Consider the following 26,062-nt stretch of genomic DNA (forward strand, 5'->3'; position numbering starts at 1 on the left):
TAGTAAGACTTTTCTTGGTATATGCATGAAAAAGAGATTTATGTCAGTATATGCATGAAAATAAGAATGTCTCTTTTTTCCCCCATTATTTTCAGGACAGAGCGCTTCTGAGAGAGTGACAGAGAGAGAGAGAGAGAGAGAGAGAGAGAGGGACAGAGAGAGAGAGAGAGAGATTACTGTCATTTGAATTTGTTGACTTTGCTTTGGCAATAAGTACTTTCGTATTTCATGCCAATAAAGCACCTTGAATTGAAATTGAATAGAGAGAGAGAGAGAGAGAGAGAGAGACAAGGGTTTCGGGGAGGAGTGAAACTCAGTGACTGAGACATTTTCCCCATATTTTCCCCTCTTTCCTTCCAGAGGTTAAAGAAACTCTATCCTGAGTGAGTTCCCTCTCCCTCTCTTTTTTTTTTATGAGTTGTGGAAGAGGGAAATAATTTTTGGCACGCCCCAAATTTTACAGAGGAAAAGTAGGCCACACTTAAGACGTGCCATCATCTTATGAAGGAGAAGACTTCTGTTTGCGAAGGCTGGCAGTTTCTCCCAACTGAAAGCGTTCAAGCTTGTGTTTTTTTGCTCATAGCGGTGATAAATTTAAAGAAATCCATGCGGCCTCTGTGGTTCATTCCTGAAGCGGTCTGAAGCCAGTGCTGGTTACTATTTCTGTGCTGCCGCAGCCATTCTGCTGCCACATCAGTGCCAAAGCCCCAGAGAGCCTGCAGTCAGCTCTACCAATCACAATTAATGTAACACTAGAGTCAAGCCTGTATTCAGCTGCACCAATCAAAAGTAATGTAAGAATCCATTTCGAAACATTTGATTATTTATTTAAGATGACGAAATTTAAAACCTCGAACCTCAAAAATTAATATATCAGAGCCAAATTTTATGATTAACTCATTATTTTGCGATTTTGCATCATGCACCCGGGTTCATGACCTAAGTGATGCACAGTGAAATAGATCCAAGGTGGGTGCCGGTTCCAGCCTCGAGTCCAAGAAAGTACGGTGTAAATCACAGGCTGGAGTCATGAGCTGTGTGTTTGGCCTCGTGATGTCCAGCGCGAGGCAGCCAGCCTCCCCGTCATGACACCGACCTCCAGGAAAAGGGAGAGACCTCTGGAATCCGACGTTCCGACCGGCCAACTGGTCGCTCCTAATCGTTGACAGAAGAGCCGATTGGCTGACACGAGACGAAACAGCTGGGATCCATTTAGACAGATACAGTAAACTTGGCCTTGATAGAATTTGGTGGAGAATTTCCCCTGCTTGAACATACAACACACACACCCACAAACTCAAAGTCACACACAACATACTGACGTGGCCCTGGAGAATTTGTGAATGAGTGAATGAAGTTTCACATTGCATATATCACAACATCTGTGTGAAAGTGTGTATGGGTGAAGAAAGGATACTAAAAACCCACCAAAGATCAATTTTAAAAGATATGCACCATAAAAATCTATTCAAATTTCGCATGCGTCTTGGAAGCTTTCTTTTACAACAAACTTTATCATGCAGACTCAGAGACACGGCCTCTCAAGTTACAAGGCAAGGTAATAAATGCAATCACATGACAACTGGGACCTTTATAAGTCCTTGTTGTGTGAGACAATATATGATATATAAATCTCTCTTCATTTTTTAATACCTTTATCATTGAGAATACACTTGACTCCAAGGTTTCTTGGAGAGGAAAAGGAGAGCAAGAGATCTCAATGAACCAATGAGCACATGAAGCAGAAAACCTTTGAAAACACTGCCACCTTTTGGTTGTACAATAACCAAACTTCCACTGGTCTTACTTTCCATGACTTTCATGAGTAGAGCAGAACTTTTCTCTGACTTAAAAAATGTATTACTTTCTGGCCCTTTTATACTGCTTTTCAGCTCAGAAAGGTCCTAGAGGTATAAGAAATCTGGTTTACACTACTGGACAGAGCTTACGTACATGAATTGAACTGATCTACTAAATTTCCTCCCTGACAGCTGTTTGTACATCTTGCTAACTGGAGTTGATTTATCAGCAGGGTTGTGGTTTCTGAACAAGCACTGCTTTTTCCAACTATGATCTTCATCTGATTGGACCCAAGCCCTGGTAAACTCCGTTTGGCCTTGCTGTAGAAAAGTGGCCAAAACAAACCCAAACTAAAAAAATTTAATTAAAAAATAGCTGATAAGCACCATGTAATGCAGTAAGCATGCCTGAGGCAAGCAGATAATTGCACCCAGGAAGAGCTTTATCAAGTGACCTCTGTTAAATTTGAAATATCTTACATGCTTCACCAAATTTGGTCAAAACATTTCACTTCACCTGACTGGAGCACGCCTCCCAAAAGTGAACAAAGAATAACAGAAAACACTGAATGGTGACTGTTGACTTCATCTACAGTCCAGTATTCTATATTTTCCCCTTTGCTTTTCTCTCACAGCTCTCATTCATAGTAAAATAAGTTCTTGAATCGTCTCCATGTAGGAATTCCTCCACGTAGGAATTGAAAATCAAACACCAACCATTAAGCTGGTACAATTCAAATCTTATAATTTTATTATATTACATCAAAAACATTGCAATCACATTGTCTGATCTTGGTGTGGCATATTCTGACAAACACAAAGCTCACCACACCGAATATGCGTTCTGGTTATCTGACACCTAGTATATGTATGGCACCCATCATATGGATGTGAGTAATAAAAGCCAGCCTTTGCTGTGAAAGACGGACATTTTTGTGCGCTCTGAAGAAGGTCTGGGGATTGGGAAAAGACCCGGGGCAAACAGTGTTTGCAATACTTTGTATGGTTTGTTTCACTGTGGTTAGCAGTGCAGGATGTGATGTTTGTCATGGAAGACAATATAACATGTGTCACAAAGTTTAGACAATCACAGGAAAGCATTTCAAAGTCAATTTACTCTACTTTTGTGCAACAGACAATCTGCAAATTTGAATCATCCCAATGCAGTAAACCTCACCCTTCTGGTACTTCAAGCAGGTTAAAACTAACACTAAGAATTATTTGCAACAGCTATTTGGCCCGGGTCTGACTGTCGAGGGGGTAGGGGGATCAGCTGAGGATGTTTTCCAGATTAGAGTCTACTTTTTGGCGGTCTGGAGACGCTCGCTCACATTCTCCCAGTTGATGACATTCCAGATCGCCTTAACATAGTCTGGCCGTACGTTCTTGTACTGAAGGTAGTAAGCGTGTTCCCATACGTCGATACCGAGGAGGGGGACAAGACCTGAGGATCAGACAGAGGAAACAGATAATTATGCTGCCAACTCTGTCTTATCTGCCTGGGGACAGCATAAGTGAAGGAAATGTGACATAGAAAGAGGGTCATTTCTCATTACTAGGACACAGCCACTAGCCGCTGACCTGTGGTTCCCTGCAGGGGGTCCTGGTTAGGGCAGGCAGCGATGCAAAGCCTTCCGCTCTCCTTGTTTAAGCCCAGCCAGCCCCAGCCTGAGCCCTGCACTGCCACCGTGGCAGCAGACAACTTCTCCTTCATCTTCTGGAAGGAGCCAAAGTCCCGCTTGATGGCCTCCATCAGCTCCCCTACAGGAACGGAGACACGGGCAGCTAGCTACATGAGTGCAATGCGTAACATAATCGAGGATGCAGAGTGTAAGCCAGATATCAATTCCTAATTATTTCAACATATTTAAAAATGCAATTTGAAAACTGATCCTCAGGAAGTCCATGTGTTATCTGTCTAGCTTCAAGTTTGCTTATTTATATAGCCCTTTATCACGTGCATGTCTCAAAAGGACTTTACAGAGAATGAGCCTAACTAGATCTAACTGATCAACAATCAACCATAGACAGAATGATATACGACAAACATCAGGAAAAGCACAAGACACACAAAAGACACACAGAATTTAGTAAGACATAACAGCCTACCTATTCTATACAGCCTAATCTAGTCGTCAACACCAGCCTTAGATCCTCAAAGGATACAAGCATTCATTTATAATCCCTTACGTTAACACCAAACAAAAGGAGGAAGAGAGAGAAAAGACGAGCGGCGAAAGGCGTCAGGTGTGTCTCTGCCTCACCCTGTGGCTCTCCTCCACCATTTGGTGAGAGGTTTGTCCAGAAGATGGTGTGGTTGATGTGGCCTCCTCCGTTGAACCTCAGAGCAGCCTGGAGGGCGACCTGTGTTGTCACATCTCCTGAAATACAAACCAAATACACCCAGGTCAATAAGCAGAGCACCTCAACTAGCGTGTATAGTGGCGTCAGTTCTTTGTTTATACCCTTTGCCAGTGCCTCCTGATACTTCTCCTCTGTAATGTTGAGGTTGTTGACGTAGGTGGCATGGTGCTTGCTGTGGTGCAGCTGCATGATCTCTGCGTTGATGTGGGGCTCCAGGGCGCCATAGTCGTAGGTCAGGTCAGGGAGCGTGTGTTTCTGCCTTGATGCAGCTACCTGATTTATGGTTTGGCTCAGGCTGGCTGCACACCTAGAAACAAAGAAAAAAAAAAGGAAAATCATTCAAACATGCTACCACACATAAAAGAGAGCCTTTATCAGGTTTAGAGTAGGCAACAAGCAATTGAAGAGAGGTTGACATATGCCTATTGGCTAATGCAAATCGATTCAGAACATTTGGTCAAGAATTTGTGGGGAGACAAAAAATATTTTTAAGTTTCAAGTGATCCCTGTGAGATTAAATTAACTGCCTAATATTAGCCCACACTGCCAGAGGTGGATGTAGCTAGCTATGTTTATCTCTCAGTTACACCAGCTAGTCTTGAACAACTGGCCTGGACTGAGCCAAATTTCAAAGGTTGGATTCAGGCGTTAGACACTAACTAGGTGAGAATGGCACAAAAAGAGTTAAGTGGTTGTGCAAGTCGAGGTGGGTGTCAGGGTGTAGTTGTCAGTGCACACAGAAGGAACACCATGAATGCAGGGATATGCCATACTTCAACAAAATCATTTATTTTGATAACTAATTAGCTGGACAAAGTCTTGGAAACCAATTCTAGCAAACGCCACACGCTAACCTAGCTATGCTGCTAGGCTACGATAGCATCCTAGCTAGCTAGCTTTGAATAAGCAACTGTCTCACTATCCGGCTCAGGTTCATGAACGACTACAGCTAACAAGATGCAGTTGTCCTCGTCTCCTCCTGTTTCACTTGAACAGAATAATCGTACTTGCTGCTAAGTTGGTATAAGTTTTACCTGCGTATTTGACCAACTCTGCTTAGCATGTTCATGATATTGCTCACAGGACAGGCACCGTTAAACAGACAGAACCCAAAACACACCACTGCTACTGCCCTTGAAAACTGTAGTTCAACTTGACAGGCGACCGTACCATTATCATTACATGGGGATCATGTGCCTCAGTGTGCAGATATTAGATAAACCTCAAACACTGAAAGTGACATACTCCCCATAATATTGTGTACAAACCTTATTTTAAACCATTTATGATCCAAATATTGAGACATATTGGACCACCTTCAAACGCATTAGATTATGCATTTAAGTCACCCCCCTCTTACATTACATTTTTCACTCACCCCTTCAGGTTGATTCAGCATGGCTTTAATGAAAGTTCATCATTACATGATCATGATGCAGGCCAAACTTTTTATTTATTCTAACTCTGTACAATAACTTAATTATAAAATAAAAAATAGATAATATAATATAGACGCAATTAAAAATACGAATGGGCTGATTTTTAGCACAATTTTAAAAAAGTATCAGCAAAGTAAATAATCATGTGAGCGAGTCTGTCCCGCCCGTCAGAGGAGGCAGTGCCAAAGATCGTTTATGTTTGAGAAGATGAATCACTCAATGGTAAAATACTGGCCATTTTCTGGTCTGCAAAAGTGGGCGTTTTGCCAAACAGAAACAAACACATATTTTCCTTTGAGACCAATCTGGTACAGACCACAGACTGTTGAAAATAATGGACAAAGTGACAATGATGTCACTTGTTGACTATGTTTGAAGCCCAGGAAGTGGGAAATCTGGGCGCTGATATGGATTTTTGGATTCAGATTTTGCACAGTAAAGGGGTGGAGCAGGTGAAGCCTACAACTGCAGGAAAACTTAACTTAATGTTGAAAAAATTTATTGAATATACTGTATTTCTACATAGAAAACAGACCTCAGTCCACTTGGCTTAAAAACTTAAGTTTTAGTTCTGAATGTTAACAATACATTCAGCTTGGGTGTAATATGGCTATTGTTAACCTTATATGTTTTTAAAGCAAGATATCTGCATCAGAAGGCATATCTCTTATTTTTTTTTTCCCATTAACGCAAATTCACTGAGTGTAGATTCCTGTGTGCATTTTTTCCCGCCGTACCTCGCAGTGACGTTTTCGGTATCCAGAAGTAACAGCAGAGTGAGAGCTCTCTACTTCTTACCCCTCTCTGGCTGTGTTCTGCAGCAAGGCGAGTGCAGGCGCAGGACGGCCAAAGCTTTGGGGGTTGTTGCTGCCATCTCTTCTTCCTTCGCTGATGAAGATGATGGCGACTGTACCGAAGCGAGACAGCAGAATTTAGTTACACAGCAAACTGTAGACTAGTTATAATTTTGCGTGTGAATAAGGATTATTGAAGCTGAGAGGTTCCAAAATTTGAAAGAAACGGGTCAGGTAAGTGCTGTGATGGCAATATTATCTGCAACCAGGAGCCCGCTAGATTCAGGAAAAGGAGCGCAAGGGAGGGAGTCTTTTCCTTCACCGCCATTTTGTGATAACAAGAAGCCGAAAACAGAGCCAAGAATCGCATGCTGCTTGGCTGAACTCGTAAATCAACAGTATACTTTCATAGCCTCAATTAATTTGGCTAACTGGTGCTAAATGTTATTGGAGGCCGAGAGTTGATGTTAGCTAACGTTAGCTAGCAAGGACAGATTTTTTTTTTTTTATATCTAACGTTAGTCATCAACCACTGCTGCAAGCCACACTAGCTATAGGCACGGCAGCTTGTATTAACGTTAACTGCTAGCGGTAACTTATATTTAACAGTCGGCTTTGAAACTTGGTCAGTGCACAGCTTTAGCTGTTATTTCTAAACCCGCAGCCACAACACTTTGCTAAACCATTTAGTTAGCTGTGTAGCAGGTAATTGTTTTTTTATGTTTACTGCGTCTGGACATCCAACGCTTCCACCCAGTAAACCTCAAGATGCTGCAGTCGTTTTAGCACATATGACAACCAGCTGGTGCTAATAAGAGATTTTTCTTTCATGTTCCTCTTCAGACTTCAGAATGACCAACGAGGAGCCTCTTCCCAAGAAGGTGAGTGTGTGTTTCCTTGTTTAGGCCTGTATACTTTTTTTTAGCCCAGTGTCCTTAACCGTCTAAATGTGGGCGCAGTGGAATGATGGGCTTGTTTACCTGACCATTTATCGACTGCCTTTTTCATGCAGGTTCGCCTCAGTGAATCTGACATGAAGACCCTGACCAGAGAGGAGCTGTGTGTCAGGTAGGTAACACTTCCACAGTTGGAGATCAGGAGTGTGTTGGGGAAACTTGCTCTTTTTGGGTTGGGCAATTTAATGTTTACAAATGTTCCTCTCCTCTTAGGTGGAAACAACATGAAGCTTATGTCCAGGTCCTGGAGGCAAAATATGCAGACCTAAATTGTAAGTGCAACTGCCATTGTATAATTGCTTACATACCCAATACAGTATTAAAACAAATTTTCTCTGACAGCAATAATCTTTATTTTGTGGGCATAGAGGTTAGTATCTCGCTGCTCTGCAAAGGAATTTTTCTGGTGATGCTTGTGCGTTTCTTCATCGTCTTAGCGAATGACGTGACAGGGCTGAAGGAGTCAGAGGAGAAGCTGAAGCAGCAGCAGCAGGAGTCTGCGCGCAGGGAGAACATCTTGGTCATGCGGCTCGCCACCAAGGAGCAGGAAATGCAAGAGTGCACGGTATGTATCTATTCTGCCACAAAGTTCCTGTTTTTGCATGCATTTTGGGGAAACTTGGTTGTTATTTACCTAAAAAGGGAATTTTCTGATGCCCTCTTTGAAGTTAATATGCACATGTGACAGCTGAAACATCAGCGTTTAGTGTTTTTAACCAACAAAATAGTGAGGAGCACCACTTAGTGTACGCAGTGTTAACTGTTACATGTTCTCAGTCCTACTGACGTTCTTGTATAGTTAATTCCTAATGTGTGTTATGACTAATGCATTATACTGCACTATTACTGTTATCACTTAATACCATCACATTGTATAAATTGCGACCTTACTCTATACTTAGACATTCAGTGCCATGAAAAGCAGGCTAAAGGTAAAGCTTGTGGAGCATGGCTTCCTCTGCTCTTATCAGATTGACAGCTCAGTGGATCAGCCAGTGGCTTTATGCCAGAAAATGCCAGTCTTTCTATGGTGCAACTAAGGTCAGCCCAACACACTCTGCCAGGTGGAAGTTGTAGAAGGTTTAACTTTAAGCCCTGGGGACACTTTAATTTTAACTTCTAAACTCTTCTGTGTTAGTTTTGTTATACAGCTGTAGATGAGTAACATGAAACACAGAGGGTAGGAGGCCATCTTGGACTCAATTAATTGTGAGCTATGGCCTTTGTGTTTTGAGGCATGTGAGCTGGACCCATTGCCATTTATGTAAATGTAGTCAAATCAGGTCTGTGGAAATTTGAGAGGTCTGTGACTGTGACTTTGAAAGGTGAGTTTTTGTTTGTTTCGAACTAGCCCGGTCTTCCTCGAATGCAAATGTTTCACTTGGCGTCACCAGGAAAGGGACTCGTATCTCACAACGGCTTTAGATTTCAATTTATTTGTTTTAATATGGGCACATATGAAAACATAAGGCTAGTTCAAACCTTTGAACTTAAATGGTACTCTTAACAGCTATGAGTAATTACGCAGCCAAATATTTTGATTCTGAAATTAGCTAAATTAAAATCTAGGTACCATACAAATCTGAATGAGCATACAGCTTACAAGAGCGACGAGAGTCTAAAATAGTTTAATTCCAAGTCTCTAGCAGTCACCAGGTTGTGGATGAAATTGCTGCACTGAGACTCTGGATTAGAAATCTTATCCAAGGACTTTAATAATACAGCTAGTAATTGGAAGCTGAATATTTTACTGGGATAGATTGTGGGAAAATTGCTGATGATGATGAGATGGATCAAATTCATAGACATGCTCTGGTACCAATTACACAGCACTTTCCCTGGGTAACATTTTGGTAGCGAAGTACTACACTGTACCGTTCACTGACACCTGTCTGTTTTATCCTGCAGACCCAGATCCAGTACCTCAAGCAAGTCCAGCAGCCCAGTGCGGCCCAGTTGCGATCATCCATGGTGGACCCGGCCATCAACTTGTTTTTCCTCAAAATGAAGGCTGAACTGGAACAGACTAAAGACAAACTGGAGCAGGCCCAAAATGAACTGAGTGCCTGGAAATTTACACCTGATAGGTAAAGACAATCAAAATAACTCCCCCCCAAAAAGTCAAGACTTCCTCACGCCCCCCACCCCCACTCTCACTGCAGGCATGCAGGAACAATGGTGGGGGGGAAGGCTGACAAATGCTGTACTCACCACGAGACTCAGACTTTACAGAAAGCCAAACACTGCAAAACAAAACTGCCATGTTTTTGTACTCTTGCACTGTGCCAGCTACATATCATATAATCTAAACTGAAAAGACAGTATGGTCAGGTGACACTTGTGTTTCAGCTCTGTCCCCTCGTATCCCCTCACCGTCCAAGGGCCTGAAGGAGTCGGGACTGTTCCTGAAGAGGTGGTCACTCACTTCCGGCACGGATATGCCCTGTCCGCCCCCTCAGCCCAAAACAGACAGTTGACATATTAAATAGGGGGGTTATGGTGGAGATTGAGTCAGTCTTGGGCAAGCTGCCCAAGCAGGGAGCATCCCTAGCCTAAGTCAGCAATTGAACATTTTAAAGACTATCCCCATACTTATAAAAGACATTTAACTGTGGATTACACCACACGCATACCTGCTAGTCTGCCTGAGAAACTTAAAGACTTTCTGGACAGAGCCTAGAGTACATTGCAATAACACGGGGAAGTTCTAGGATTAAAAAGTAAGACTTTGGGGGGAGGAGCCGCTAGAAATGACATAAGACTGTGTGGGCGGAGCCAGACCCTCAGTCCACAAAGGACTATGGTTCAGGCACGAGGGTCCAGTCGCCTGTGTCTTTGAACATGGGCCCATGCACGGTAGAGTGTATTTACATGTTTTATTTTGTGACTTGTTTCTTTTTATTGGCATTTCATTTTATTTTTTCTCTTGTTTCTCTGAAGTCCCTACTGCAGTGTGTGAGCCGAGAAGTATGACTGGCCTGAAGGCCGTTTTACACCCTTTTAAAAAATATTTGCAAAGGCTTTGATGATGAATTAAGCTTGGGGCTTAATTCTCCAGATACCTTTGGAACACACTGCTGTAGGTGCATTGAGTGCTGTTTTAAAGTTGTGAATGCAAATGTCTTAAACAAGTAATGTTACAAGTTTATGAGAATGTATTAATTGTATTTCTGTGTATTTTTGTGATTGACCTTATAATCCCTCCCCCAGCTATTTACACTAGTAGCTTGTTTGATTTTTCTTTCTCACCTGTGTGACAAAGATTTTGTCTTCGGCTACTGTGTTTACAATGAAAACCCACATGGAATCAGACTTTACCCTGTTTAACTGTGAGAGAATCAGATTTGAGCTGGCAGTGTATATACAGCCTTCTGAGAGTCGGATGCTCTTTTTTTCCCAGCACCTTAGAGTAAGTGAGTAATGGTTAAGATAACCACAAATGGAAAAGAGATCAAGTAACTGTAATCTGCAATGCATAATTGCAAAATTGTTTGCGTGAACAAGTGAGAGTGACAGTCATGGTTTTTGATCAGTTTTCTGAACTAGTTTGAAAGAACCGTATAAAGTTAATGAATGCTTCTGCTTTTATAGGGTATACCTGCTGATTCATTTGCCATTGTTGCTAATATTTCCAATGTCATCTGGCCAGAAGTGCCATAGGCTTTTAATAGAGTGCAGTGTGATATTGTTTAAAATCATTTATAACATAAGCCTCTTATTTCATAGCCTGGTCTGCAAATTTGGCAAGCTTCTTGATTGAGGATTTTGTAAAGCCTAAACACATTCTAATGTAAAATTAATAGATGTGCTGGACTATGGTTCTATTCATTGACCTGTAAAGGTGAGATAGCAGCCCCTTAACCTTAACCTATCTGTTTTTAACTGTTGAAACACTTGTTCTGATATGTTGAAGGTGAATACTATACAAAACCAGAGCGCTAGGTTCTGCAGAGCACATTTCCTTTTTGGATGTTCATGGTTCAGGGTTGATATTTAAATTGCAGGTTTCTTGTAGCTAGTAATTCCAATATTACGCTGCTGCTTCTATTTGGTGTTTGTTATTCTGCTTTAATCTCTTGCCATGCAGTGTTCTAGCTAGTGCATTTGAATTTGAGAATTTTGTGGTGGCACAATTACTACAAAATGCTATTTTTAGAATGCTCACTTTCCTTTAAAATGTAACATGGTGAATTGAGTTACATTGTAATACTGGGTGCTTGAGTTCCATAGAAATGTGGGTGCCGGTAACTTGTTTAGGATGCCAGTCATAGTAAAGAGCTTAGATTTGTTGGTAAATTGGTTAATTCTAATACTTAAAACCTTTTGATTTGACTCTTTTAGTTTAAGAAAGAAAACATAGGTCAGTTTGTAATTTGAACCTCTAATTGTAAGGACACTTAAATTAGTTAATTGTACAAAGAATAGAGATTTGTGTTGGTGGATTCCTTTTAAATTTCTGTTGCATTGGAGTCTGATAGATCAAATGAAAATCCTGATGGGACTGACTTATCTGATAACTAGAGTCATTAATAGATGGCCAGTTTGAAGAGGTCTGTTGACACTTGGGAAATGGGTCAGGCAACTGGAGCAGATGAATGGCATCCCTTTATTTGGCTATGGATGCGTTTGTCTCCTGGTTCACTATGTGATGTGAGACTTGTCTCCCTTACAGCCAAACGGGGAAGAAACTGATGGCCAAGTGTCGAATGCTGATTCAGGAAAACCAGGAGTTGGGTAGGCAGCTATCCCAGGGACGCATCGCCCAGCTGGAGGCAGAGTTGGCCCTGCAAAAGAAGTACAGCGAGGAGCTCAAGAGTAGCCAAGACGGTGAGAACACGATCTTCATCTACATCTCACAGCCTGACCATTTTTACTTGCCTTCCTCTTTCCACAGTAACGGCTCATAGTGACACGTCCACCTGTCGTTTCGCCTCTGTCTCGTCTCCCTGAGTTCTGACTTTGTTCCTTGTCTAATCTCCTTCATCCCCAGAGCTGAATGACTTTATCATCCAGCTAGATGAGGAGGTAGAGGGGATGCAGAGCACCATTCTTGTCCTGCAGCAGCAGCTGAAAGACTCTCGGCAGCAGCTCACCCAAACCCAAGGGGCTTTGGCCGGGGCGGGACCCAGCAGGACTTCCCCCGCTGCTTCCAGCTCGTCCGCCGAACCCTCCGCCCAGCCCGAACAGGCCACCACACCCTCCGAACCACTGGGCAAAGACTACGGGAGGGTCTCCAACGGACCAAGCAACGGCAACTCGTCCCAGAGGAGCGAGACCACCACCCCCAGCCTGTACCGGGAGGTCAGCAGCACCGAGGAAGACTTTCCCATGTCCCCCATGGTCTCCAGCCCGGGCGAGGCTGAGACCAAACTCTCCAACCACTCGGAGGAGGCGTCGGGGAGTCAGACCGGCGCCGCGAGCGTCGGAGGAGCGGGGGGGTTCGGGAGCCAGCTGAGTGCAGGGTACGAGAGCGTGGACTCTCCTACGGGCAGCGAGACGTCCTTGACTCAGCACTCAAACGACACAGACTCCAACACCGACCCCCACGAGGACAAGGCCGCCCCGGTGGCCAAGGGCACCAGGACTGCAGGGTCGCGGCATTCTCAAAACGGCCTGGACTCCAGCACGAGCGACAGCGCGGTTTTGTAATGTACTTTATAAGACATGTACTGTCTTTTTTTTTCTTTTTATACAACACGCAAACAAGGCAACAAAATGCATAGTCTGTAACACAGCACTGCTGTCCAGGAAATTTTGTTTTCACCCCTCTCTCCCTTGCCTGTTGTGATGCCTCTGCCACGTTTGTGTTGCTAAACAGGGATATTATGTGAATGGGTTAATGTTGGTAGATTTGAACTGAGTGGATGTATGATTAAAACTAGTAATTTTCTTTCTGCTGTTGTTTATTTGAACACGTCTATGCTGTTTTTGTTTGAGCTCTTGACACTGAAATCATCAGGCATCTGGTGTTGTAACTCATTGTCAATAAAAGTCAGTAAATCACAGTTCACTGAATCACAGTAGCTTTGCAATATTCAAGGAGGTCATTTTTTTTTTTAGATGTTGGCCTGTGTTTTGTTTTTTTAAAATACAACTTTTAATTTTTCATCGACAAAAAAAAATTCTGTTCAAAAGATTCTGTTTGAATTGTGTGTAGTTTATATGCGATGTACCTTGTTCGTATTATTCTGACTTCAATCCTTTTCATGTACTGACCAAATACCAATAAAGACTTTTAATATTATAGTGTGAGCCGCTGTTGCTTGAATGCCCTATGGAGGAAATAGCACAGAAAACTAGATGACTTGAACTGTGAAAGCACATTGGCTCAGCTGAGGTGTAAGCATCTGAAAACCTCATGAAGTAACTGAAGTTTATTCCACTGGTTCCCAAAGTCGGGTCTGGGGACGACCTGAGGTCCTTGAGGGTGTTGCAGGGGATCCTCAACAAAATGAGCAGTAGTTTTATTTCGCACTGACTTCATAGCATGATGAGAGAATGTATAAGAATGAGTTTTTGTCCGAGTTTTTACTGCTCTGTCACAACCTACAAAATAGATACTTCATAATCATAATTACCTACATACAGATGGGGTTCCTTGGGACAAAATCTTATTAAATGGTCTAATATGTACTATGTATTTCAGGGCCCTTGGTTTATGCAGTCCTACTTTCATGAATGGACATTTATCCTCCAGAACACGTGGTGGCGCTGTGGTGCCTTTTCCAACCAGTATAGTTGTATGTTGTATATCCCTCTCGGTGCGGAGCTGACAGTAGGCAGTACCAACAGAGCACACAGCCTCAGGAGCTGCAGTCCCAGGCAAGGAATCCAGCCAAGCCGTCTATCAGAATGAACACTGATCCGGTCGTCATCGTCTCTGCTGCAAGGACCCCAATTGGTAAAGTGTAATATTCCTCACTACCATGCACGTTCATCGTAAAACAATTTCCAGCAGATCTAGCATTGCTACTTTACCATTTCTCTGCTATGGCTCGTCATTGTAGTCAAATTACCTATCTAGGATTACAGGATCAAATGAAAGAATTGATAGTATGTACTTCATTCTAGCGCATATAGTAACACGAGCTTTGTTTGGTGCGAATTTCACCAGTAGTCTTGTTTAATTTGGCAAAGTGGTTGATGTCATTCAATCAGATGCGCTGAGTCTTGCGGGGCCGTGATTGGCTCCTTCACCTGTCCAGATTATTTTCGAGGCAGTGATTGGCTGACTGGTCATAGTGCCACGGAACAGGACCTTTCCACCATTGGCTTCCTATTAACATGTCAGGAGGAAGTTGGGCGTGTTTTTGCCAGTTACTACAAAGTGACATTTAGGCTTCTGTCATTGCAGGATTATTTGCGTTGTTGTAGAGGTAAAGAAAAAGGCAGATCTTTATGATGTAAATTCATTGTACACTTACTGTACATACTGAGTGTGTATGTGTATCAAACTGATGTAAGTTATGGGAGAACAGGGCCTTTCAGGGAAAAAGCACAAGTGAATGCTTACCTGAAAATATAAAAATATATATATATTTGTTTTTTGTTTTTATTGGTGGTTGTTTGCCTCATGAGGACATAGTGGAGGTCATAGTTTACCCACCATTTTCCTTTCTGAAGGTTTTATAGTAGGAAAACACCTGAGAACTTGCATGTTGGAATTTACATTCTCAGAAAATATTCACACCCATGTCTTCTCTGCGAATTCAAATTTCATACCATACAAGTCTCTTCCACCAGTATAATGGTGTTGGGTTGACCTTCCACTACATCCCTGATTATATGATATATTTATACTATAATAATTGCTCCCCAAAGGGTCCTTCAACGGCGCTCTGTCCACGGTGCCTCTGCAGGACCTGTGCTCAGTGGTGATCAAGGACGTTCTGAAGCGGGCCGGGCTCAGGCCAGAAGAGGTGTCTGAGGTTATCATGGGACACGTCCTAACAGCAGGTAAAGCTCAGGAAACCACAGAGATAAAAGTGTGCTCATGCGTGGCAGTGCTCCCATATCCATGTATTGAGCAAATATTCAGTCTGATCCGACTTCTCTGTTGCAATATTTGTGCCGCTCACTCAGCCTTCACACATCCTCCTTTTTATTTTTCAGGTCACGGGCAGAACCCGGCGCGCCAGGCCAGTGTCGGGGCGGGTATCCCCTACCCCGTCCCGGCCTGGGCCTGCCAGATGGTGTGCGGCTCCGGGCTGAAGGCCGTGTGTCTGGGAGCGCAGTCCATCCAGACCGGAGAGTCCACTGTGGTGGTGGCAGGGGGCATGGAGAGCATGAGCAGGGTAAGAAGCCATGGGCAGACGCATTTGCTGTCAGGAAGTGGGTTATGTGGGATATGTGGGTATAGGGGAATACGCTGCTTTCAGGTGCTGTCGGAAATATAGTAATTCACACATTAGTGCACATGAACACTCCAACAAAGTGGTAAATACTACTAACTTGGAAATTTTGCAAAAAACAATCAAATGTCTGATGTGCAAAATCTACTTTTGTTACAGTGTCCATTGTTACTATTTTCAATCAAATATCACATGATTGCACAATAATTTGTATTTACAACTTCATAACTTGGAAGTAGGAGCTTATGAGGAGCATTTGAAGGCAGCAATAGACATGGGTGAATTAGTACGCTAACCGGTCTCTATAGGGTACAAAGAATGAGGAGAAAAGAGAGGAATATTCTTGACAACACTGCCTAAACTCCAAGAGGTGTAAACTGTATGTTTTCCCTTTGACCCCCTCAGACTCCTCACATGCTGCAGATGAGGACAGGAGTGAGGATGGGTGACGCCTCCCTGCAGGACGCTCTAGTGGCTGATGGCCTGACAGACGCCTTCCATGGCTACCACATGGGCATCACAGGTCTGGACGGCAGAGTTAATTGACATTTCTGCATAGTGATCAGTGCTTTTAGATTGTAGAATGATACCTCAGTTGCATTTATTGTTGTGATAACTCTTCATATCTTTAATCAGCGGAGAATGTGGCGAAGCAGTGGGGTGTCAGTCGGGAGGAGCAGGACCAGTTCGCCGTCCAGTCCCAGAACAAAGCAGAGGCTTCCCAGAAAGCAGGACATTTTGATCAGGAGATTGTCCCAGTTGTGGTGCCGTCCAGAAAAGGCAAGGAATTATTAATAAATACTAAATTAATCCTTGTATTTCAGCGGAGAAATTGCCACATCTGTGCCGCAATGTAACGTTTTTCTCTCCCTCAGGTCCAGTGGAGGTGAAGGTGGACGAGTTTCCTCGCCACGGCAGCAACATGGACGCCATGTCCAAGCTCAGACCCTGCTTCGTAAAGGACAGCAGTGGCACAGTCACCGCCGGCAACGCATCAGGTATGGGAGCGGACGCTCAGCATCCTTGACGCACTTAGTGACGATGTCACCGAGGTTTCTTTCACTAATCAAATGGCCGTCTGCCAGTGAACCACTCTGCTTTCTATTTTTAGTGCCCGGTATCTTAATGCATTGTTAACATTACACAGCATCTTTTAAAGATGATTTTATCTCTTTATGTTAGGTATAAATGATGGAGCAGCGGTGACCGTCCTCATGAGCCAATCAGAGGCTGAGAGGCGAGGCATAAAACCCATGGCCAAAATCACATCTTGGGCTCAAGCTGGCCTTGACCCGTCAATCATGGGGACCGGACCAATACCAGCCATCAGGAAAGCGGTGAGAACCAAGTCAGCAATGCCTAAATATGTAGCAGTTCAGTAAAGGTTACTCTGCTTTTAATATTCTTTCATTTCTATCTTTTTCCCCCCTCTATTAGATTGAGAAAGCAGGCTGGCAGCTAGAGCAGGTTGACTTATTTGAAATCAATGAAGCTTTTGCTGCCCAGTCCATTGCTGTAGTCAAAGAGCTTGGCCTGAACAAAGACAAAGTAAGTCCTGTTGCCCCTCATGGATAATATATTGTGTTATTGTACTGAGTTTTTAAGGAAAGTCTCCTTTATTATGTTAGCCCACAAGTGAGCGATACATAAAGTAGCAGCAAGAGAAACAGCTTAGTGGTTGGAGAGACTGTCATGTAACCAGGAGGTAAGGAAGACACTTAACCCATACCTGTAATTCATTTGAAGTTGGCCGTGAGTGTCAAAAGTGGGCTACCAATGTCACTCAATGAACATTACACATCGAAGAGTTTTGTTCCCAAACCCTATATATCCATTTTGAAAGATTTAGTGCTCTATATTTCAAAAACACAACTAATTATATCATCAAAAATGTTGATATGCTCAATTGTCAGCAGAGGTCTTCAGTAAAAATCAAGCTTTACTTTCATGCCAGCAGTCATTTTGTAGGGTTTGATGTCCCATTTGGTAGATATCTCTTTCTGGAATGTAACTCTTCAGGTATGGTAACCCTCACACCTCTTCCCCTCAGGTGAATGTGAGCGGCGGGGCCATCTCTCTGGGCCATCCCCTCGGTATGTCTGGCTGCAGAGTGCTGGTGACGCTGCTGCACGCGCTCCAGAGGACCGGAGGCCGTAAGGGCGTGGCGTCCCTCTGCATCGGAGGAGGGATGGGCATCGCCATGTGTGTGGAGAGGGTGTGAGGTGTGATCGGCTGATGTGGCTTTTCGGATGGCATCACTGCCATTTTTTTTCAAGGGAACCGGAACTTATTGTTTACAGAACTGCGGGGTATGGTTTACCATGACTCTTCCAGTGGCTGTACTTGAGGTCTAAGTGAAGTACATGTTGTGCTTGCTGGATGTTATCCAACAGTAAGACTGGCTCTTCAGTCAAGTCTGCATTATTCACTGTGAAACTGAAACTTAAATTCGATTTTACAATCTCAGGTCCCTGCCATGTAGTAAGTGACTTAAAATCCATGGTTGGGGGATTTTAGGTCAGTCTGTCGTCAAGTCAGTACAAATGGTACCTAATCAGATGAAAAACTAGTCTTTACTGACAGCTTCACTGGTCTCGTTAGAAAAAGATAAATACAGCTTGAAGGAAAGGTGTAGGATTCTTTTAATTCAATCATATTGATCACTATTCAATCTTCTTTCAAAGACACCACACCCAAATTAGCATTTGTTTGCAATGCTAGTGTAAGTCAATGAAGAATGAGCGTTTCTCTCTTTCAAATATTAACTAGTAAAGCTGATAGAAGAAACAAAGACTGAAATCTTTTTAAATATCCAAGACGAGGCTTTAATAATGGCCAACAGGACAGCTTCTGAAAATCCTCGACCTTTCCTTTAGTGAATGACTCAAACTAGCAGACTAATCATTTCTGGTAAATTGTGCCCAGTCCTCAATAGATTTTACTTGCTGTAAAGACTTTTAACATCTGATACTTTAACATTCCATTAACTTCCCTTACAGAGTCCTTCCCATGGACCTTCCTTCTCAGCTCAATAGTGTAGACTACAGCCTTGAAATGCGTGCCTAAGGCTAAGAATGCTAGCCTGCTGTTCCCCAGTGCTTCCTGTAGATAACCAGATGTTTGTGAAAATGACATTGTGATATCAAAATATTTCCTGAAATCTTATTGTGTAACATATCAATAAAGAATTCTAACCAAGAGTCTGGTACTTCTTTGAAACTCATTCACCAAAGCCTGCATAATGAAACACAGCCAGCCAAACTGAATTAACAAATCAACGGTCATTTACAACCATTGGAGGTTTATTAAGTGTCCAAAAAAAGATCAGTTACAGTTCCTGTGGTAGCGGGATGTCCCATGGGAGGGGGGTGGGAAAACAGTAAACAGGCAAAGTGCACGGCCTACACTAGAACGACAGCCATGAAGAGCTCTTTATGCATAAATACACAGACGTTAAGCCTAGTGGACTAGGACAACGATGAGACATCAGAACCAATCGGGGCCTTTTAACCCTGCAGAGATCCTGACTGCACAGCGTCTCTGTATGAGGATCCGCCCTCCTTCTGTTCCGGGAACAGCTTGATGAGGTCGTCAATGCGGAGGATGGTGATGGCGGCCTCGGTGGCGAACTTGAGGCTCTTGGTCTTGACCATGGTGGGTTCGTACACGCCAGCCTGGCGGTTGTCTCTAGGCTTGCCGTTCACCAGGTCCAGACCAATCCTACAGGAGACAAAGGTTTATTAATGTTCTACGTTATTTATGTTCTACAGCTACAGACATAAAAAACAAGTACATGCACATTCAAAATAAAACTTTTTACCCTGCACCTGAGATTAAGTAAAAAAAAATGACAAAGGAAAATTCATGTTTTGTGCAATGTTTCTGAAAAAGACTCATATTCTCCTACTCAAAAGTAGCTGGGAGCGAGATTCAGTGAGTGGGCATTCTACTAGGCTTAGAGACAATCAGTACAGAGGACTAAACACTGAACAGTTGCATGTCACTAGCTGGCAACATCTCATGGGCAACTTGCGCACAGATAATTCAATATCACGAGCAGCGCTGTGAGACAACAGACTCACCACTTGAGGTTCTTGCGTTCAGGGTTAACCTGGGCCTCGTTGTGGAAGGCGCGGAGCTTGGCCACCAGATCAGTGGAGTCCTGCGCTGCGTTCACAGCCAGCGTCTTGGGGATGACCAGGAGGGAGCGAGCAAACTCAGCAATGGCCAGCTGCTCCCGGGAACCCTGAGGACACAAGACCGATGAGCAACATATTTCAGCTATGCATTACCAATGCAGTTATGACACTGAATGAAGTTTTAACCGTTTCATTAAGGGGAAACTGAGCACTTGGTTACAATGCCACAGAATGCCAATGGTAAAACATCTCTTCTCTTTAAAAGCAAACACCCAACAACTCCTCACCATGCTGGTGGCATAGTTCTCCAGGTAGATGGACAGAGCAGCCTCCACAGCGCCTCCTCCTGGCACTACAGACTTCGACTCCAGCACCCTCTTTACAACACACAGGGCGTCATGCAGCGAGCGCTCCATCTCGTCACACATGAAGTCGTTGGCCCCGCGCAAAATGATGGAGGCGGATGTGCGTGCTTTGGTGCTGAGGGAGTAGAGTGATGGGAGAAGACAGAACCAGGGAAGAGTTAACAATGTGCTGAATGCAGAGCCTGAACAAAACACATAAGACACTGCAGTTGCATAACTATACAGTAGGGCTGTGACATTTCATTCGATTATCGATAAATTATCGAACGCATTCATTGATTGCCATATTCGAACATCAAAGGGAACGTTCGATATTGGCTATCCAATTGTATCGCCTATTTTTATCACTCAGTTTCATGTGATCAAAATAGGATAGTTCTAAACGGGAAACAAAACTTAAATAAATTTGAAAAAAACTTGTCCCACGGCTGCATGAGCAAAAGAAAAGATTATTAGAACACCAGAGAATCTTGCCATTGAAGTAGCGAGGCCACACTGAGCCGTTGTGTCTGTCTGTCTCTGTTCATTTCAATTAATTTTCAATGACAGATGTCCGTTGTCCGGGTTACGCGTCTGTCTCCATCCGTTTTGACGGACAGACGACGAGAAATACGAGATGTTCCTACTTTAAATGGCGGCGAACACGTTGACGTTCCAAAACAGCCCAACAGACAGAAATCTATCCATCAGTAAAATTCTGTCTGTTTTCTGATGGATCAGTGTGGCCCCGGCAGTAAGCTACATGCACTGTTTCTGTTTGTTTTGTTAATAAATCTTATTAAATGAGCTGCTGTTGTCACATCTGTCAAAACCTTCACTATATTGCCCTCTAGTGGGCATACCCAGTATAACACTAGAAATAGTAACATCATTGATTAAAAAGAAATATATAATAAAATATTGATAATTATCGATTTTATATGCATTTCATATTTCAATATTCGATTTGTAATTTTTGGTCATGTCACAGCCCTAATATACAATATATCTGGGCTTTCCCTACAAGGAGCCTATGTGCATCCAAGCACATGAAAAAACAAAACAAAACAGTATAATGATCTATAACAACTGAAGTACAAAATGTATTCTGAAGGTAATGGCTGATAAAAATGAGCACAGTTTGTAGAATATTTTGAATAATTAACATTTTTTAACTGGATATATTTCATTATACAGCTGTCTGAGCTCAGCTGTTATCCAGTTCACCTCGGGCACCATTGTTTTACATGTGGGATCTGTCAGTGCTAGTTATTTGCTGTGTTCTCTTTGGTCTAGAGGGTATAAGAATTATGACTGCAAATTGTAGTCATTGTACCCCTTTGTCACACCTGCTATCAGACCTAAAGGTGAGGTTTACTTGCTTGTGCTGGAAATGTTTTTTCTTACCATCGAGGCATTTTGACATTACTATCCAATTCTTGCATTGTATTATTACAAAAGATAGAGATACTGTATAACATTGCTTCATATAGTTGCAGTTCTTACTTCTTGACAAGGATGAGCTCATCGTCACAGATGCGTTCCTGCACGACCTCCTCAGCCTGGCCCAGCATGGTGGCCTCAAATGTCTCCTCTCCCTCCAGATTGGTCAGGGAAGGGCAGAGGACGGCTGAGGATGGACAAACACAACTAACCGTCAAAATACTGACACCGCTCTTAGTCCAAGCACTGGCAGTGAGGGTTTCTTCAAGGAGAGTAAAAATAATCCATAGAGATCTTATCAGGAAGTAATCTGAAAGCCAATCAGCACAAGCTACAGAATGCTTCTGTCTTACCTCCTGTTGCCTTAGCGATGCGTTTGAGGTCCCTCTTGAGAACCCTTCTGACAGCCATGGCTCCCACATCCACAAAGTACTTCAGACACATGTCGTCGATACCACCGGTGGTCAGGATGACATTGGCACCTGATGCCAGGATCTTCTGGATCCTTTCCTTGGTGATATCAGACTCCCTAGAGCAGCAAACACAGGTGTTGTTTCAGTTCAGCCGGTGATAACCAGAATCACCAATCAGCCAATACAATGAATGTTCGGTCATTTGTCATGGTAGCATCAGTGCAGAGACAGTAAAAACATAATTTGACAGTGCATACTGATTCACAGGGTAAAAGGAAAAAAGGAGATCACATACAGTCCAAAGTGACAGTGCAAGACAAACTATAGGCACTAACCTATACACATCAACCTATATACACATTTACATACGTATATAATAAAAATAAATAAATAAAAAAATAAAAATAAAAAAAAAGATAGTTCTTTATCACTTTAGTGATATGTGCCAAGTGCTGTGACTGAACTGCAATCTTGCATGCACAGGCATCTTGTACTCAAAAGTTGTCCAGCCCACAAAAGTGGTACAACAGCTCAGAAGAAGCAGCTGCCTTGACTCGGGGCTGATTATGTTTTCTCCCACGCGTATCACTGTGTACACTATTGAGTTAGCGTCACAGCAAATTTAAATGGGATGATTCTTATGCCTGTGTGTATATATATATGAGAGAGAAAGAGAAACATGCCGGTACCCACCTCTGTCTGATCTGGTCCAGCTTTTCTGGGTCGTTGATAATGACATGGACTCCCATCTTCATCTTGGTCTTCTGCAGGCTGAAGTCCAGGCAGGCGATCTTGGCGTTAACCACGCGCTTTACCATGCCTTTGGAAGGACAGAAAATAAAATAAAATGTCAAACATGAGAAAAAGCTGATGAGTCATTTAAATTAAGCATACAGTACAAGTAAACAACTATACACTGCAGGAACCAAAACACTAACATACTCTAACAAGTGTTATTCTTTTATTTCCGGCTGGTATTCTTTTGTCTGGCCAGAAAGGAGGCGCCACAGTTTATAGACAAACCACTGCAACTACATTCCTTTCAAAGTCAGTGTACTGTCTCCCACGCGTATCACTGCATACGCCATCAGGAGAGACATAGCAGCAAATTTAAATGGGAGTTAAATCAATTGTCAATTGTGATGCATTTTTCAAGTTCTACAATTCATATCACTAACATTCATTCAAGTTCTACAAGTCATATCATTTCAAGTTCTTATTCATTATAACTAACGCACCTTGTGAGCCAACTGTGCAGTTCACTGCGTACCCATTGACCAGGAAACTCTCTTTCTGGCTGCGGCCGTGGGCTTTCAGCACGTTGACCGAGTTGATGGGATATTTGGCCACGCCCCTGCCGTCCACAAACTTCACGGCCAAGGCAGCATCCACCACCATGTTAGCAAAGAAGTCTGCATCACTGAGGGCTCCGGGGTCAAGGCAGGTAAACATTTTCCATTTGGGTGAGTGGTGCACACTAAAAGATATAACTTTAGTTTGCAGAAATACATTCTGCTTGTGAGGTATCATTTTTATGTCTGGAGCCAGCCCCACAAATACATCTTTTTCTGCTCATATTCATTATTAATCACATTTTGAATCTAGCAGTTGATGGGTGAGGCCTGCTTTCCTTCATCAGTGATTGGATTGTATCCCCCAAAATCCTCAGCAGAGATCATTCCTGACAAATTAAAATACAGTAGTGAAGAACTGCTAAATGGCATCCATCCCAAATTGTGCTCAGTGCCAACACACTCAACATGTCTGCAAAAAGACAGCCAGAACCAAACCAATTAACCATGCATATTTTAAAATGCAACATGTGGTTAATAACTAAATATGTACAAAAATGAGTGACTAGGTGGGCTGGATCAAAACATTTTCTACCCTGCCCATTATAGCAGGAAGGATACACTCCAATGATTTTGGAGGACATGGAGGTCTTGGCTGCATTGACCAGGCACTCCCTGCCCAGGTCGTCTGTCCCGATGGTGAGATTCTCATTGATGTAGCGCACTGCCTCCCTGGAGGATGTAAATGACAAATTAAGTTAACTGTTAAGCATTCTTGTACCACCTTGACATTCAACTTGAAATGCACAACGACAAAGTAGTGCGTCTCAGTTTCTTACTTGCAAGCCAGACGGTATCCACTGATCACTGATGTGGGGTGGATCTTCTGCTTCACCAACTCATCTGCACTCTTTAGCAACTCTGCAGCAATAATCACCTAGATGAATGCAACAAGACAAGAGATTATAAACAAGAAATGATAATTGGCCTCATATTCTTACTTTGAGTACTTTGCTACAACTAGAATATGACAGAATTATAGACATTACATTGTGCCATCATTTTATTAGGGGCAGCAGAAATGAGGCTGCTCAACCCCTTCAGACAATGAAGGACAGTCACTCTATACCGTTAGCATAGCCACACATCCGGAGCAAAGGCAGATGAGCGGTACTAAAACAGGACACCACAGAACAATGAATACATGCCAGCACACTTTCTCCAGCAAATCAGTATTATACTGAGGAACAGAAATGGCCGGCAAAGTCAAACAAGCACACTTCCTTCTCCCTCACTGCAGGAGAATGGATAACCAGTAGCACACTGATCGCAAGTCCTTTGCCACATTCTCAGAGCAGCTGTTGACCCTACTCACCACAGAGGTGGTCCCATCCCCGACCTCCTTGTCCTGCAGCTCAGCCAGCTCACACAGCACCTTAGCGGCTGGGTGCTCCACTTCCAGCAGCTTCAGGATGGTTGCTCCATCATTGGTGATGGTCACGTCCTGTCAATACAACCATGAGACACGACTGATGAGCACTTCAGCCCTCAGAGTCTGTTGTAAGGTGAACAGACTAGTGTGGAGGAGTGATACTGTCAGCACAGTGAATATAATTGAAAGTGCCACTAACCCCAATGTCGTCCACCAACATCTTGTCAAGCCCAACGGGTCCAAGAGAGCTCTTGACAATGTTGGCGATGGATGATGCGGCCATAACTGCGAACACGTATCCAAATAAGTATGATTAAACATTTGGGGACAACTTTTTAAATGTAATAGTGCAACCATATACATCTCCAACTCGTGTTTGCATTATTGCCATGGCACTGTTCTGTCGCTTCATTTAGCGGGGCGCACAATAAAGCAGCCACACCTTCAGACCGTGACAGTGTTCTTTCTATCCCGTTAGCATAGCCGTCCATTCATGGGAAAGCGAGTGGACGGTACTTAAATGGGATCAAGGGGAGTTTTGGCTGAGGCATCAATCCAGAAATAGTATCTCTGGAGTAAAGTGGCTACTCCCTTCTAGCTTGCAAATTACCGGCTTGACTGTGCTGTGCAGAATTAGGTAGAGAGGAGGCAGAAGCCTAGCTAGCATAATCCGCACGTGCTACATACAGTTTCTGAATCCGTTTATTCTGTCCGTTATCAGTCACACTCAGACACAAAGTGAAATGTAACTGAAACACGAGGTACAACAGCATATTAACTCACCATTTTGAGTACGAACAGATTCGCCAGTTGTTCTCTGGCCGAGCACGTTTAACGGACCATCTAATAGCGACATTTTGGACCACCACACAACGGAGAAGAAAGGAAGTGATGCAAGGGATTATGGGTAAACCGGCACGGCGCAGCCAGCATTAACCAGAAAGTTCGAGAAGAAAATCCATAAAAACATGACCTGACAATATGACTGCTTTCAGTCATATGAAGGACATGGAATGTACATTTGGATTAAACGATCTTGTCAATCACTTCACTTATCAAACCTGAAACTGACATTTTGTAACGGTATTTATATTATGAACTACATTTCCCGACATGTCTCTAAACAGCCCTTTATGTGCTCGTTTCCTGCTTTTGGAGCCTGTCATGTGTGAAGATCGCCCTCTGCTGTTGATTTTGCAAAAGTGGATAATATTGAAGTGTACCAGGGTTTCATCCCAAATGGCTCTGGCGATACGTATACCCATTTTGCAAAAATGTTGCCACCTGAAATTCATC

The 26,062-nt window shown here is 43.1% G+C and overlaps 4 protein-coding genes and 1 non-coding gene across 5 annotated transcripts; 2 read left to right on the top strand and 3 right to left on the bottom strand.

The window, feature by feature from the left end:
• Window positions 1-2,534: 2,534 nt before the first annotated feature.
• Window positions 2,535-5,292, bottom strand: sod2 (superoxide dismutase 2, mitochondrial). The gene is made up of 5 exons (XM_071533752.1): window positions 5,198-5,292; window positions 4,265-4,470; window positions 4,064-4,180; window positions 3,381-3,560; window positions 2,535-3,243 (listed from the first exon to the last, which is right to left on the bottom strand). The coding sequence occupies exons 1-5, from the start codon at window positions 5,230-5,232 to the stop codon at window positions 3,098-3,100; spliced, it is 684 nt and encodes a 227-aa protein (XP_071389853.1). The 5' UTR covers window positions 5,233-5,292; the 3' UTR covers window positions 2,535-3,097.
• A 1,156-nt stretch (window positions 5,293-6,448) lies between these two features.
• wtap (WT1 associated protein) lies at window positions 6,449-13,596 on the top strand. Its single transcript, XM_071533756.1, has 8 exons — window positions 6,449-6,630; window positions 7,240-7,277; window positions 7,409-7,464; window positions 7,566-7,624; window positions 7,790-7,917; window positions 9,261-9,439; window positions 12,025-12,179; window positions 12,343-13,596. The coding sequence occupies exons 2-8, from the start codon at window positions 7,248-7,250 to the stop codon at window positions 12,999-13,001; spliced, it is 1,266 nt and encodes a 421-aa protein (XP_071389857.1). The 5' UTR covers window positions 6,449-6,630; window positions 7,240-7,247; the 3' UTR covers window positions 13,002-13,596.
• Window positions 13,597-14,123: 527 nt separating this feature from the next.
• acat2 (acetyl-CoA acetyltransferase 2) lies at window positions 14,124-18,825 on the top strand. The gene is made up of 9 exons (XM_071533755.1): window positions 14,124-14,253; window positions 15,174-15,308; window positions 15,465-15,646; window positions 16,109-16,226; window positions 16,340-16,483; window positions 16,579-16,701; window positions 16,886-17,040; window positions 17,141-17,251; window positions 17,754-18,825. The coding sequence occupies exons 1-9, from the start codon at window positions 14,205-14,207 to the stop codon at window positions 17,922-17,924; spliced, it is 1,188 nt and encodes a 395-aa protein (XP_071389856.1). The 5' UTR covers window positions 14,124-14,204; the 3' UTR covers window positions 17,925-18,825.
• A 140-nt stretch (window positions 18,826-18,965) lies between these two features.
• On the bottom strand, window positions 18,966-25,645 carry tcp1 (t-complex 1). The gene is made up of 12 exons (XM_071533754.1): window positions 25,550-25,645; window positions 24,966-25,051; window positions 24,710-24,838; window positions 24,174-24,271; window positions 23,956-24,066; window positions 23,281-23,462; window positions 22,736-22,862; window positions 21,983-22,158; window positions 21,693-21,816; window positions 20,130-20,322; window positions 19,786-19,949; window positions 18,966-19,423 (listed from the first exon to the last, which is right to left on the bottom strand). Exons 1-12 carry the CDS (start codon window positions 25,620-25,622, stop codon window positions 19,210-19,212), a joined length of 1,677 nt encoding a protein of 558 aa, XP_071389855.1. The 5' UTR covers window positions 25,623-25,645; the 3' UTR covers window positions 18,966-19,209.
• Window positions 25,156-25,294, bottom strand: LOC139656249 (small nucleolar RNA SNORA29). Its single transcript, XR_011696091.1, has one exon. It is a non-coding gene; the product is annotated as a small nucleolar RNA SNORA29 (small nucleolar RNA).
• Window positions 25,646-26,062: the final 417 nt, after the last annotated feature.

The sequence above is a fragment of the Centroberyx affinis genome, unplaced genomic scaffold (genome assembly GCF_046629955.1).
Source record: "Centroberyx affinis isolate AG114_WGS23_722 - 3 ecotype Tasmania unplaced genomic scaffold, CSIRO-AGI_Caff_v1 ptg002424l_1, whole genome shotgun sequence".
Taxonomy (NCBI): domain Eukaryota; kingdom Metazoa; phylum Chordata; class Actinopteri; order Beryciformes; family Berycidae; genus Centroberyx; species Centroberyx affinis.